The 14,972-nt window shown below is 54.3% G+C and overlaps 1 protein-coding gene across 4 annotated transcripts in view; it reads left to right on the top strand.

The window, feature by feature from the left end:
* The window catches only part of Ptpru (protein tyrosine phosphatase receptor type U), a 77,108-nt gene continuing 62,136 nt past the window's right edge, over nt 1-14,972 (top strand). For 3 of the 4 annotated variants that reach the window (XM_052177546.1, XM_052177545.1, XM_052177543.1), the window contains exons 1-2: nt 1-214; nt 14,293-14,424. In XM_052177546.1, coding sequence (XP_052033506.1) covers nt 142-214; nt 14,293-14,424 — 205 coding nt within the window. In that variant the 5' untranslated portion in view covers nt 1-141. The remainder of the gene's footprint in view (nt 215-14,292; nt 14,425-14,972) is intronic. The other variant, XM_052177544.1, reaches the window with a different exon arrangement.

Here is a 14,972-nt window from a genome sequence, read left to right as displayed (position 1 = left end):
CGCTCTGGACTCGGCGCCAGTCCCGCTCCGCGCGGCGCTGCTCCGCCACGGCTCCCGCTTGCCTTGGGCTCCGGCTCTGGCTCCGGAGGCGTCGCCTCCCCGGCTGCGGGTCTCCAGGATTCAGGCGGCGGTGCCCCAGCCATGGCCCGGGCTCAGGCTCTGGTCCTGGCGCTCACCTTCCAGTTCTGCGCTCCCGAGACCGAGACTCCCGCAGGTAAGCGCGCGCGGTCCCTCCAAGCCCGGGGTCCTGCGAGTGCCTGGGGAGCCGGGGATGGCTCGTCGCGGGTGTCGGAGTGTGGGACGCTCGTTCGGGTGCTCCGAGCGACTGTGGCCGCTGTGTCTGTAGTTTGTGTGCAAGCTGAGGTTGAGTGTGTACCGCGGATGCGAGTGTACTGGTGTGAGTGTCGCCTGCGTGGGGCACTCACTGGGTGTGCGCTGGCTCATGTTTGTCCACGCTGCTAAGTGGGCTGCGTATCTGAGTTTCAGTGGCTTGGCTAGAGTTGCGTCTGATCCTGTGTTCCATTTGTTGGCTTTTTTTGTATTCCCCAGGCGGGAGTGCTCTCGCTGGTGCGTTTGAAAACCCGCGTGTTTGTTTATGCGTGTGCAGCGAGGGCTTGGGGGATCGTGCCCGAGTGTGGGCCCGGGAACGTGTGTGTGGTGTGTGTGCGTGTGCAGTCGTGGGAACCGGGTCGGAACCTGTGTATTTTAGCTCTGTGCCCACGAGTGACCCTGTGGGAGTGTTTGGGATGAACGATGCTGTGTGGGTCCGAGTGAATGTCAGGGATGCGGGGAATGCGTGTGGGGGAGCGTGTCTGGAGTGGATGTGAGTGTGTCGGTGAGCAATGGTTGCGTGGCTTGGGACGCTGCGAGCTTGGGGTGCTCCTGGGCCGTGGTCGAGTGTGGCCGGGAGCCGAGGGTGTGTGTATGCGTGTGTGTGTGTGTGTGTGTGTGTGTGTGTGTGTGAGATCGCGCGCGCGCGTGTGCGTGGCGCACCCGGCCGGAACAAGTTGTCGTGGCGGCGTCCCTCGGAGGCTCGGGAGGCCCTGCGGCTGGCGAAGGAAGGAAAGGGGAGAGACGCGGTTGTAGCCGCCGACTCCGACATTTCGGGCGGTTTGTTGTTTCGCAAGTTCCGAGCGGCGCTGGCTGGCGACTGATCCCAGGCGGCGCCAGGGCCGCGGGGCGCCCTGCTGGGGAGGGCCGTGGGGCGCACCCGGTTGCGGGCGGGGCTGCGGCGTCGGGGCCCCCGCAGGGCCTGGCTGGAGGCCGCGGGACAGCGTCCCCATCGTAGCTGGTCTGAGGCGTTGGGGACGCCGCGGTCCCCGGGGACGCTGCCTGCGTCTGCTTTGCAACTTTGTGCGGCCTCCCAGCCAGCCGGGTGCGCGCGTGCGGACGTGAGTGTGTGTGTGTGTGTGTGTGTGTGTGTACGCGCGCGCGCGCGCGCGTGGGACTCCCACTTGGCCTGCGGTGTGATCGCGTGCTTGAGTGTGCTTTGGAGCCTAGTGTCCTATGGAGGGTGTGTGTGTGTGTGTCTGTGTGTATGCAATCGCATGTCTGAATGTGTGTCCAGTGCCTGTGTCTGTGCATCTGCGAGCGCATCGCAACGTGTGCTCTGTGGACGGAATGTCGGTGTGCTTGTGTGTGTGCGTGGTCCACCGTCCTTTCTTGAGGCCTGGACTTCAGGCCTCGGTCCCTCCAGCAGGCGTATGCCGGCTCTCTTCCAGGGTTTTCTCCTTCCCTGGCTCCTGCCACCCTGCGTGGGGTAGCTGGGAGCCGTCCCGAGTGGAAGCAGGGCCGAGACGTGCCGCTGCTGCCGGGGTGAGACTCCAGGCCGCCTGCCCCAGACAGCTGGCCTCCGGGGATCTAGTTCACGGCCCCGCCCCCGCCGGGGCTTCTCGGGAGACGTCCTGGTCTTGCCCTGCAGCTTTGGGGTTGTAGTGCTTCATCTTCAGTTTTGACCTCCTGGTGCCACAGAGGGTGACCCAGGCAGCCAGCCTTTTTGACCGTTCTCAACACCTCCAACCCTCCCCTCACGTTAAGATAGAACCCTCTGCATTTCCCTACCGATCAGCTTGAGTCGAGAATACACTCGATCCTCAATGGCCAAGGTGGGAGACTGTCAGGATCAGGGTTTGGGAGTGAGGCCTACTGCAGGAATTCTCATTCCTGAGCCTCAGTTTCTCCGTCTGCTTCTGATCTTAATAATTCTACTTGGTAGACTGTTAAGTCCCCTACTTGGGAAGGCGAGAAGATGGGCTGGAGGGGTGTAGCAAGGCCCTAATTTGAAGCCCAGGTCTCTGTGAGTTCAAATTCTGTCTCTACTACTTGCTGTGTGACCTTGGGTAAGTCACATTACTTCTCAAGTTTCTGTCACCTTTGAAGCTTTTACTATTAGAGAAGCTCTGGGTAGAAAGGAGGTGGCAGCCCCCTGTCCTCAGTCTAGCGAGTGGATCCAATCCCCTACCTACTTCCCCAGCCACCCAGTGAGGGTCTGTGCCGGGTGACTCTCAGCTGTGCACACCTGGCAGTAATTAACCCACCCTGCTCTGGCTCAGTCTGTCCTTTTGGTCGCTGGAGTTGTGGGCAGCAGGAATGAGGGAGGGGAGCCCTGTGGTTTCAGGTTAGGCAAGGAGGGTTTGTCAGGGCAGCCTTCTCTCTGGGGCTGGGGGCGGGGCTAGGCAGGAAGCCTGGAGGGTGGCCTGGATCCTACGCCACAGCTCCAGGCTGCCTCCTGCTTCTGTCTGGTGGCATCAGAGGTCCAGGGCTGTGGACTCTGTTTGCTGGCAGCATGCTGCTGTCCTCCAGGCTGGCTTGTGACACCCAGCTAGGTCAGCCGGAGCGACAGGAGGGGCTTTGAGCCTTCCCTTTGTATCTTGAAGTACCCTATGCCTTCTCCGGCTCTCCTTTCTCTCCCTCCTCAGGCATCCACCTGCAGGAAGGCAGTGGCCTCTTCCTTCCACTGTGCCAGAGTTCTTCCTAAAATGCAGGTTTTAAACACCTCTTCAAATCCTCGTCAGAGCTCCCCTGTTACTTTCAGAGTTAAAGTCTTTCCTTCTCAGCCCTGTCGGTGTTCTAGTCTCTGTCTAGCCCACCTCATCTTTTCCTGGGATCCTATTCTGGCTAGCCTTATCTACCTAAGTACCCTAGGTACCCACAACCCACGATCTTTTCTCTGCACATTGTACAAACTGTTTTCTGTCCAGGACTCTGTGATTCTACACTTTCCTATGTGAGCTCCCTATTTGTCTCTGAGCATAGAAATCACTTCTTCCTTGAAGCCCTCCTTGGTTTCTCTCTGTTTGGGCCCAGCAAAGGGAAGGGAGGAATTGATTAGGTTTTTATATGATCTTATAATTACAGTCTCTTGGTCCTGCTACCCTTACAAGATCAGGAACTCTGTGAGGAAAGTCTCCGTGTGCCTTCAAGTGCTTAGCACCGGGCACAAGTTCTGAGCCTTCTAGTCTAAGGAAATGGCTGTGACATCCCTGAATGAATGACTCTGGCTGATACACTTCAGTCCTGTAATCCAAGCACTGGGAGGCGGGAGGTGCTGAGGCAGGAGGATTGATTGCAAGTTTGAGGTCAACCTGAGTTGCATGGTGAATTCTGTGCTAGTCAGAACAACTTTTTGTATTTAAAAAAAAAAAAAAAAGATGATGAATGAATGAGTGAATGAATGAATGGAGTCAAGTAGATCAATTCAGTGCTGGAAATGCCAGATGGGGGCGCAATGACTCCATGGAAGGCAGAAGGGAAGGCCGAGGGTTTTTTCCCTCGGTAAGAATCTGGAAGATTCTGCGGGCGGATGGTGTTATGTTGTGAAAAGGCCGTGTCCGGAAAGTGTCATCTGGGAGCTGTGAGTTAAAGAGGCTGAGTCTCCGGCAGAGACTGAAGGGAGAAGGCTTTTGCAGGAGGGCCCCTCCCCCCCAGACTGCTGCTGCTCCCCCTGCCCTGGCCCCACCCCTAGCAGCTGGCTGGGCTTGTCCAATCCAGAGAGTTCAGCCTGCTGTGATAAGACAACCGTTGGTGAGGCTTGGAGTCTCAACGGTTAGTCTGAACATCGGGAAGAGGGAGGAGGGAGGAGGGAGGAGGGAGGAGGGAGGAGGGAGGAGGGAGGAGGAAGGAGGGAGGAGGGAGGAGGGAGGAGGGCCCATGTTAGGTGGACATCCCTTCAATCCTCAGTCGCACAATCTTGGGCTAGGTAGAGGAGGCCACAGTCTCCCTTCTGGATCCTGAGGGCCTGTCCCTGAGCTGGAGAGGCAGACAGATGTATACAGGTGTTATCCTGTGGCCTAGGCAGCCAGAGTGGGCCATGTGTGTGTTTATACATGTGTGTGAAATGGAGGGCAGGGACGCAGAGCCTATGTGAGCACGGCCTGTCAGGGTGTCAACTTGATGTGGCTAGATCTGAGCTTGGAGCTGGGGAGAGGCCGCTGCTATGACATATGGGGAATCCTGGCCCCTCATTCCTGGAAAGGTAGAGTCATCTGGGTGGGTAGCTTCTGTACCTCACAGTGGGCGTACCTGTCCTAGGGTATGAGAATATTGGGGTGTAGAGTGGATCTGCAGGCTGGGGCCTCCAGGTTCTGTGGGCCCAGGGCCATCAGTGCAGACCGCCATAACCCACAGAGCCTTCCACGCTGGTGCCAATGCTCTGTCTTTGCAGTGGTGGCCTGTGACTTGCAGGTGGCTATTGCATTTAAATTAGATACGACTAATTAAAATACTAATTTAGTTCATCAGTTGCAGTAGCCAAGTTTTAAGACATCAACTGTTACACATTGCTAGTGGTTGTCAGCATATTGGCAAGTGCCAACAGAAGACATTCCACACGTGTAGAATGTTCTGGGGACCATCTAAAACAGCGGTCCTCAGCCAGTGGGGCTCAGTCCCCTTGGGGGGGTCGAATATCAGATATCCTACATATTAGACATTTATATTTGTGATACATAACAGTAGGAAAATTACAGCTATGAGGTGGCAGCGGAAATAACTTTATGGTGGGGGACCCAGCATGAGGAACTGCATCAAGAGGTCGCAGCATTAGGAACCTTGAGAGCTGCTGGTCTAAAAAGCTAAGGCCCGCAGCGCTTTAGCGTGCCCCGGGCTCTGCAGAGAGTAGAACTGGTGTGGACAGACATTTGCACTGCAGCAGCCCCGTGCTCCCCGGCCCCCAACAGTCCTCATTACATCTTGCCTGTCCCAGTAGCTGCTTCTCTGCCCTGTGACCAAAAGTGGCCTTTATAAGGCTGTTACACAGTGTGCCACCAACCCTTTGCCTCAGGTGTCCCCTGCTCCCAAGGCTGAACCCCAACCCTAAGATGGCAGCCCAGGCAGCAATTAGCCTTTGATGTTTGTCTCTAAACTCCACCCCTGCCCATCTGCTCTCTCTCTACCTGTCCCCATTCAATGCCCTTGGCTGAGACACTCAGCTCCCTAGGCCTAGCACCTGTTGGCACCCTCACAGTAAAGCCACCCTACCCCAACCCACTGTGTGAGGCAGTGGGATGGACTTTTCTCCTAAGTTTTGCACGACGACGACGATCATAAGCTGCCTTTCTAAGGGGTGGGGTTCCCCTGTGGCAGCCACTTTTGAAGATGCTGTGCCCATGTGACCCCTGCGGAGGGGGGGGGGAGGTTCTTGAATAGATTCCCACAACACAGAGCCCAGGACTTAGAATTGGACCCAAAGGGGAGAAGAGAAAGGCAGTTGGGGTGAGTGTGGACCGTTGCTGAGGTTTGAAGGAGGAAGTTAGAGAAAGGATTGGGATGGAAGAGTGGAAGGTGGGCTTGGGAGTACCTGCAGGTAGGACTTCAGTCAGGCTAGAGCGACAGGTCAGGGCCTGGCGGTGTCCCTGATGATGATAAGTGTGAGCTTGGGACAGCTGGCAATGAGGCAGGCGGTGTGGGAGGAATGACTAGATCGAGGGACAGCTTGGGGGTTAAGAGTAGGCAAATGAGGAACAGTCGGGGACACTGATGTCAACTGAGAGGTGACAGAACCCTATCTGGAGATGGGTAAATCTCAGCTGAGAGAGTGGGATGTGTGCTGTTCAGAATGAGCATGCGTGTACAGTCATATGTGTGTTGTGGATCCTTCTTGTCACAGGCATGTATGTAAATAAGTCAGTGTTCTCACCTAGCGTGTGATGGGGGGGGGTTGGAACACGGGCTCCGAGACCACACCATCTGAGTTCTCATTCCCGTTCCAGTGTGCCTAGCTGTGTGACATCTGGGTGGATAATGACCTCTCTGGGCCTTGGAGTGATCCTACTTGGGAAATGAGGATGGAGATGTTGTACAGTGCCTGGGATGATGGAATGCATATTATATTTGGTCATATTTAGTCTAGAAAACATCCTGGCACACAGTGAGCACCACGGGAGTGTGGGTTACTCTTAAATATGTGCGGGTGAGTGTTTGCAGGCCTTGGGCAAGCTTGCTCTTGGCTGCTGAGGAAGTCCAGATCTGGCGAGAGGTGATGGTGGTGGTTGGGGGAGGAGTGAGGATCCAGGCTTGTTGGGGCTGGTTCTTTTCCTTCATCTGCCTCCTGTCCATTCTACATTCTATGCCAGGCTCTAATCCAATGGACTAGAGCCAATCCCTCTGCCTCTCCCGTCCTGCCTCACTGCGCCCTACCCCGGGCTGGGGGCCAGGTGATGCACTGTAATTGTCCAAACGATTTTCAGTAGAATCCAAACCCACTGTCTGCCGGCCAGGGCTCAAGGGCCTTACAGAGAGGAGTACCTGGAGAGCTGCTGAGTGTGGTGCTGCCTGTCCTGAGGGTGGCAGCCCTTTCGTCCTGTGCCACTTCCAGAGGCACTGGGAGATGCTGGAGGGTAGGGAAAGTGATAGTGGACCGAAGCCCTCAGCATAGTGGAAGCAGGGTTGGCCACTGTCTCACAGGCAGGTCAGTGTGGAAGAACTGGGGGTGCTGAAGGACCCCCCACCAGTACAGCCCCCAAGAGACGTCTACTGTGATTCCCACAGCACCTTCCCAATGTACCTATGTCTGTCTCGCAGTAGCCAGAGGCACTGGATCTCAGGCCTGGTCTGCTCCGGGTGAGTGCAGTCTGGGGGTTTCTGGACCTGGTGCCCCTTGGACTTCTCTGTGACTCCGCCTATGCTGTTGTGACTGCTGTTGCAGTGCTCTGTGACTTAGGGATGCTGGACCACAGGGATATGGGGTTTCTCTGGAGTTTCTGTTTGCAGCATCCTGCTGATCAGAACCTCCATCCTGCAGCTGTCCTTCTGTGCGCTTCCTTGTGGCTCTCATCCACACTGTGGTACCCACTCCGCTGGAGAGCACAGCTACATCAGGAGCGAAGCCCTTTCTGGGTGACTGGGTAGTGAACCCTCCCGTGGTACCATGGCCGAGAGCATGGCTTTCTAAAACCACTCCGCATGTCTACGTTTAGAGCAGTCTGTCTCATCAGGCATGTCGATTCACCTGGGCTTTGGGCACAGCACCTCACGCAGTAGCTCACTGCCAACACATGGCCTATTGCCACTACACTGTATGTTGGCACCCAGTACACTGCATTTTTTTTGCAGTGGGCATCTGCACAGCTCTGGCTTTTCAGACCCTCCTATTTCTAGGCACAGCTTCCCCGCCTGCTGCTATTTTATTTCAGGAACACGGTATACATTGCTTCATTGTCTCTCCCCCTCACTGTACCTCACTGGATTGTGTCTAACAGCCCAGCCCCGACCCTGCACCCCAGCTGTCCCTGTGTTGTCTCAGCTTTCCCCTGAGTGTATTACAGCAGAGGTGTCCAGGTGTTGGCTGTGGACAGCTGTCTGTGGATAGCACTGGGAGGGTTGCATCTTTGTGTGACCTCAAGGCAGAACACCTTTGCTTTGTATTGTCACTTGGGCACTCTTTGCCAGTCTTGGGGACAGCATGAGGTTTGCATCACTTCTGAACAGCACAGGACTGCCACCCAGAGAGTCAACCTTGTCATGCATCTGTTCTCTGTAGGGTTGCGTTGTGTGACTTCTAGGGAGATGTGAATAAACATCTATTCACAGACCAAAGGAAACGATTCCATGCAAGTCTAACTTGGTGCCCTGAGTTTACTGGAGTTCCTTGCAGAAATGCTGGTGATTCAAAAGCAACTGCATTTAGGAAAAGCCCACCCCTGCATGGGGAGAGCCTCATCCCTGGCGGCTTGCAGAAAACGTTCTCTCTCCAGGAGCTGCTACTGCTTACATAACCTTGAGAAGGTCTCATGAATCCTGTAACTCCCCAAGCTTCTCAAAGCCTCCTTCTAAGTTGTGTGACTGTCTCCCCTTCCCTCCCTCCAAAAGGGGGGTGTTTCCATTGAGAGGAAATGGCTTTCTGCCAGGCTGTGAGCACTCCGTTGAGTTTCCAGCCCTTGAACTGAATCCATGGCGCTTAGGTTTTATACCACCGATCACCCATCCCCGGAGTCTGCACGCACCCGGCTTATAAAGACTACATTTAGTTTCTGGTGCCATGCCTGGTGCTTGGCTGCCTGGTGCCATGCCTGGTGCTTGGCTGCCTGGTGCCTGGAGCTTGTCTGTGGCTGGTGTTCCATCCTTTCCTACCTGTATCTCTGTGTGCTCTGCAGCCCTGCACAGAATGACAGGATTCTGTCTGTTGGACTCTGTATCTCCAGCACAGCCCATCATAGCAGCGCATGCCCCTCCCTCTGCATGGGGCCTGTGCATACCTGTGCTGCTTTAGCCTGCACTGTGTCTTTATCTGGCTGTGGTATAGGGCGTTTGCTGTGCAGAGGACCTGTGTGTTCTTCCCACCGTACTTCTGCACAGTGAGTCCCTCCCCTTATGTCTGGGGTCCAGCCCTGAAATGCCAATAGAGCAGCCCTCTTGTCAGATCCAGAATTCATGGTCTGTGTTGGCCGTAGAGATGGGAAAGGGTCTGCCCCGAGTTCCTCAGGTGCAGATGCTTTCCTTTCACACTCAGTGAAGAGAGGAGGATGTCGGCTCTGCCAGGCTCTGTGTTGGCTCCTTAGGTGGTCTCAGCTTTCTCTGCCTGTGGCTAACCCTTGGCAGTCTCGTTGGTGGCAGAACTCTGTGTGGTTATATAGGTATTTTGTTGCCAGCCCTACTGTGCTTCCTGTCAGTTACCCAGGGTTCTGGTAGAAGGCTCTGAATGCCAGACCTCCATTTAGATGTGTTGCCTAGTCTGTACTATAGAATAGTCTATTATAATTATACTGTACTAAAGTATACTATATGGTATACTAATACTATACTACACTATATACTATATACCATACTATATACTATACTGTACTATACTATATACTATACAATAGTCTAGACTATTCTAGGCTATCGTCACATCCATGAACTTAGTGCAGCTGGTGGATGTTTGACCAGCTGGGATCTTGGCGTTAATAAGTCTGGGCACAGTTGGCCAGCTGTTATATACAGGGCTCAGGTATGGGCTTCAAAGGCATAAGAGCTAGTCCCTGACTTTAGGAAGGGAGGAGGTAAGAGATAAGCAGGCCTGCGGTGCAACCTGAGTTGGGGTGGACCATCTGTGACAGGACCATCAGGCATCCCTAGGCTATGGTTGGGTTGTGCCTGGCAGTGTGAGGTCCCAGCCTGTATATTTACAATCTACCCAGAGAAGTTTTGTTTCTTTTGGGGCCACCCCTGGGAACTGGACATTTTGTTGACAAAACAGAGAGAATATAAATCTCATTGCAAACAAGCTCTGTATACTCAAGGTCTTCAGAACACATATGGTTGCAGGTGCGGTAGGCCCAGACCATATCCTCTGTTCTGCCCTGGCTAGAAGAGGACAGACAGGCTGATGCATTGCATGCACGTGTGCATGGACACACACACACAGACACAAATGCTTACACCCACGCCCGTGCCCCCAACTCCGTGCTCACATACACACTCGCACTCACACATACATGAGTGCTCTCATACACATACACACACAGACACACACATGAGTGCTCACACATAGACACACACATGCTCACGCCCATGCCTGTGCCCCTACTTGTTCTCACATACATACACGCACTCACACACACATACATGAGTGCTCACACACACACAGACACACAAACGCACAGACACACACACGTGCTCACACACAGACACACATATACGCTCACACCCATGCCTGTGCTCCCCACTTATGCTCACATACACACACGCACTCACACACACATACATGAGTGCTCACATACACATAGACACACAGACGCGCGCGCGCGCACGCGTAGTAAGGTGCAGATGCGCGCACACACACACACACACATACACACACACACACGAGTGTTCACACACAGACACACACATGCGTGTGCACACACAAATACACACCGATTCTTCCTGCTCTATACAAATACCCGCCTCCCCCAGGCTCACACCCACCATAGAATGTATAATTTTTGCTCACGAGCCAGCTTTACAGCATTTCTGAGAGCCCCAATCTGGCAGTCCCCCATGACCCATGACCTCCTATGCATGCTTTTCCCCCAGGAGACCTCCAGTTGATGCAATTGCTATTACTATTACTGTTGCTTTATCTGAGATAGGCTCTCTCTCGTGGCCTGGTCTGGAACTCCGTTGTGGTGCTGAGGATGACCCCCAAGCCCCTATCCTGACGCCTGCTCCTCCATCTCTGATCCTGGGATCAGAGGGGAGCACCACCACGCAACCGAAATCAGAGGCATAACCCCTGTTCCTATCTCACTGAGGAGCTGAGTGGGGCCTGGCCTGGAGACCCAGAGCTGAGGTTGACCAGAGATCCGTGAGAAGGGGTCATGCTGTCTAAGAGGTCATCCTGGTTAGCCTCTGTTAGTCTGAGAGGTCATCCTGACTGTGGTCAGAGAAGGCAGGTCACATGCTAAGTCATGAGGGGACCCAGGAGCATAGCGGAAGTAAGGTGCAGATGCTCTGATCTTAAATGTTCTGTACCAGTTGACCTGTCATGGTCACAGCTAGGTCACACACACACACACACACACACAGAGAGAGAGAGAGAGAGAGAGAGAGAGAGAGCTCCCTGGGGGACCCCTCCCATGTCCCATGCTTCTCTAGAGGCTGCTGGTCCCCATCATCCAACCACAAGCCTGCTGAATGTGGATAAGCCATCCCCCTTCTTCCCAAATTGTGGTTGACTGTTGCTCAGGCAACCGCCTGGCCAGATTGGGGAGATTAGCAGAGGAATGTTGCTGGGCAAGTTGGAACTGGGGCTGGAGGAGCACTGGGGTCCGGTAGTGATTCAACCCACCCTCCCTGAGAGCTCTCTGAAGAGATGAGGTGCCCAAAGAGGGGCCCTGTCTTCTCTCCCTGTCCCCTACCTAACTTAGACTGTGTCTCAGGACTCGAGTTGGTCTGGGGAAAATGTGTGTGTGTGTGTGTGTGTGTGTGTGTGTGTGTATACACTGTATCCAGAATGATAGCTCAGCCCCCCCTTTTATTTTTTGCCAGTTTCAGACATCAGGCTCCAGATTACTTGGTAGCTTGGTCCCCAGTTCCCACCTGACCCAGGAACTCGTGCTCTGGGAAAGCCACCTGCCTGAACCGTCAGAATCCAGGCATTCCTTGCTCCAGCAACCCCCCCCCCCCCCACGGCTCCCCAGTTCAACACAAGGTTCAGCTCCTCACCCTGGCATCCAACATCGCCTCCCTGTGCCCTTAACCGTTCCCCTTCTCAGCCTCCCTTTCCCTACCTTTGCTCAAGTTAGGAAGCTGCCCAAAGCAAAGTAGAACATCTTTCTTTTCTCCCCACACCCTCTCCCCATGTTGGGGATCAAATCTAGGGCCTTACACATGCTAGTCAGAGCTCCCCATGAGTGAATTCCACCCCACCCCGCCCCCAGCACTTAATCATTCTTGTGCCTCTCAGGGTGCCCGTCACTGATCATCCTGTACCACATGGTCCGGGGGTCACTGATCATCCTGTACCACATGGTCCGGGGAGACAGGCCTTGAGTGTGAAACTAATCGGAGTCTTACTTTGTGTCTACTCTCGTAGGATAAAGACAGGTGATTTAATCTGTGTCTTCTGCTCACTGCGGCTGTGTGGCCCCTGGTCACACAGAATTCATCTGTATGACAGGAATAACATAAATGCTGAGTCCCTCATGCAGGTTGAGCACGGGAGTCAGGGCAGGCGTGGTGGTAATTGGCGCCCCCTTGTGGTGGTGCCGAAGCCCTGGCGGGGGTAACTGGGTGCTCCTACCGCTGGGAGAGCTGGGATGGGGGTGGGGGTGGGGGTGAGATGCGGCTCCCTTTGGGAGATGTTGTTCTCTTAGAGATGAAATTGAACTGGCCCTGGCCCAGAGGCCAGGTCTGGGGCTGACTAGGGATTAGTGAGAACAGTCTGGCTAAGAGGTCACCCTGGATGATTCGAATCTGGCCCGAGGGTCGTCCGGACTGTGCTCACATAGAAAGGGCATCTGGTAGAGGGCAGGAGTCAGTGAGTCTGGTGGTCACTGACATTTGTCTGACATTTTGGGGATATGGATAAGGCTGGGGTCACTCTGGTCAGGCACAGTCAACAGGGAGCGACTCTGGCTAAGGTCAGTCACCTGGGGGGGTCATGTAATTGTGGTCAGGAGGTTAGGCTGCTCTAGTAGAGACCCCAGTCTGACTGTTTGTTAGTCTGAGATCAGTAAGTGCCGAATGGGATGGGAGGCCTGTCTGGTCTTGTACCTGGCTTAGGACTATTGGGAAGAAACCACAGGGCTGGTTACCTCAGGCCTGACAGGGCCCTGGAAGAGATGCCTGGGGCAGCTACTTTGCCTTTGTGTAGGAACTAGAAAGGCCTGACCCTAGCCTGGGATCTAAATCTTACTTTTTTCTATAGTTTGTCCCTGTGCTGGCTGGGACCTCCACCGGCAGGAAGTGAGACTTCCCTCACTAGGAAGACAGACCACTCTCTGGCCATCCTTTCTTTCTGTGCCACACTGTGGGCTTTTTGCAAGGGGAGAGCTGGGGCCCTTCCAACAAAGATGACATTAAAACTCATTTACCTCATGCCTCAGGGCACAGCGCTGACTGGAGCTTTTCAGACAAAGAGACACAAAGCGCTGTGGGGCTCCCTGCACCCACCCCCCTCACCTTCCTGTCTGCCAGGGCTGACCAGCTGACACACACATCCCATTGTTTCCCATTCTCTGGTGGCATCGAGAGACCCCAACAGTCAGGCGCTCGGTCGTGCCTAGCTCTGCCATGTGTTTTCGTGTGCTGCCTTACAGGGCCGGTAGAAACATGCAAACAGGTGAAATGCACAGGGCCAGTCCTCAAAGGGAGGGCACTTGTTGCCTGTCCTGACTATGACATCACCTGCTGGCTTACAACTGTCCTGCTCTCTTCTTCTTCAGACCTAGAAGCAGCTCATTTTCTCCTTCTCAGATTTCTGGGGGGGGGTGTGTGTGTGAACTTTGGTTGGGCATAGATTCAAGTCCAGACTCTTTTCTTCATCTGGGAACCAAAGCACACCTCTTTGCTAGGGTTGGCAAATGGCAAAGCCCAGATCGAATCCCAAGTCTGTCCCACATCTCCTGCGCCCACCACTGAGCTACTATTGTACTGTGCCGTGGGCATAGGCCTTCGTTTCTCAGAACCTTGGTCACCTCCTCTGTCAAATTCAGATTATTAATCTTGGTCTCCAATCACCAGAATTAACATCTTCCGGTCAAACATGTGTTCAAGCCACAGAGAACATCCCTGTGCCACATCCCTGGGGACAGAGATCTAAGTTGATTGACGTTGGGCCATGATTGAGTGAATTCCTTTGGTGTCTATCACATTGTTACTGGACACAGAAAGCGACATTCTTCATTTGGTGCTCAACATCATTCTATGCTGGGCCTCCATTTCCAGGCTTGTAAAATGGAACTAATCTAGTGCTGATCTTGTAGGCTGGTTTGAATCTGTGTGATGCAATGAAAATGATGGTTGTTTTTTATTAAGGAGAGCTTTGGTGGATGGCTGAGCTGTTGGGGATTCTGGGAAGTGATGAGGGATCCTGGGAAGTGATGGGGGATTCTGGGAAGTAATATGGCATCCTGGGAAGTGATGGAAGATCCTGGGAAGTGATGGGGGATTCTGGGAAGTGAGGGGCAGTGGCCAATGCAATGTCTTGGTATTGGTAAGGCACAATGAGGGGAGGGGGTTGGGGTGGAGGAGGGTAGGAGAACTTTGTTAGTTGGAGGGAGCCATGGGAAGGAAGGAAGAGGGTAGCCTGAGCAGGGGAGGGGATGGTGGGGGGGATCCCCTGCTCAGTGACCTTGCCTGAGCTTGACCATCCTGGCCCTATCCTCACAGCTGGCTGCACCTTCGAGGAGGCGAGTGAGCCGGCCGTGCCCTGCGAGTTCAGCCAGGCTCAGTATGATGACTTCCAGTGGGAACAAGTGCGGATCCACCCCGGCACCGGGACCCCTGCAGACCTGCCCCATGGTGAGCCTGCTCTCCACCAGTATCCGTTCTCTCCCCCCAGTTCTTCCCTAGCTCTTCCCCAGGGTCTCCTGCTCTTCCGGGGATTTGAAGATACCTAGGAGAGGCTCCATGGGGGGGGTCTCTGGATATACCTCTGCCCTCTTCTTGGGAACCTTGGACCCTTCCCAACCTCGACTTAATGGTGTACACTTCAGCACCAGACTGGTACATCATTCAAATGATGGCCTTGAGTACACTCATTCCAGAATCATGAAGACATGAGTTCAAATCCCAGCCCATCACCTTGCCAGCTCAGTGACTTCTAGTAAGCTTCTCAACTTCTCTGAACCTTCATTGTTTTGACTGTGAAATGGGAGAACAGTGGCCCATAGCACAGGGCACAGAGGTGGCACACAAGTTGTCAGTTGTATAGTTGCGATTGCTGTGGCTACTTGAGAGTGCCTGGCAACTAGTAGCCCTCCTCACTGGGGACAAAATCAATGGAAAATTATGAGAAGAATAGACATGAAGCAGGAGGGCCACAAGTTTGAGGCTAGCCTGGGCTACTT

This window comes from Apodemus sylvaticus, chromosome 3 (assembly GCF_947179515.1).
Source record: "Apodemus sylvaticus chromosome 3, mApoSyl1.1, whole genome shotgun sequence".
Classification (NCBI taxonomy): domain Eukaryota; kingdom Metazoa; phylum Chordata; class Mammalia; order Rodentia; family Muridae; genus Apodemus; species Apodemus sylvaticus.
Note: the sequence above shows the minus strand (reverse complement) of the source record. Positions and strands in the feature narration are given on the sequence as shown.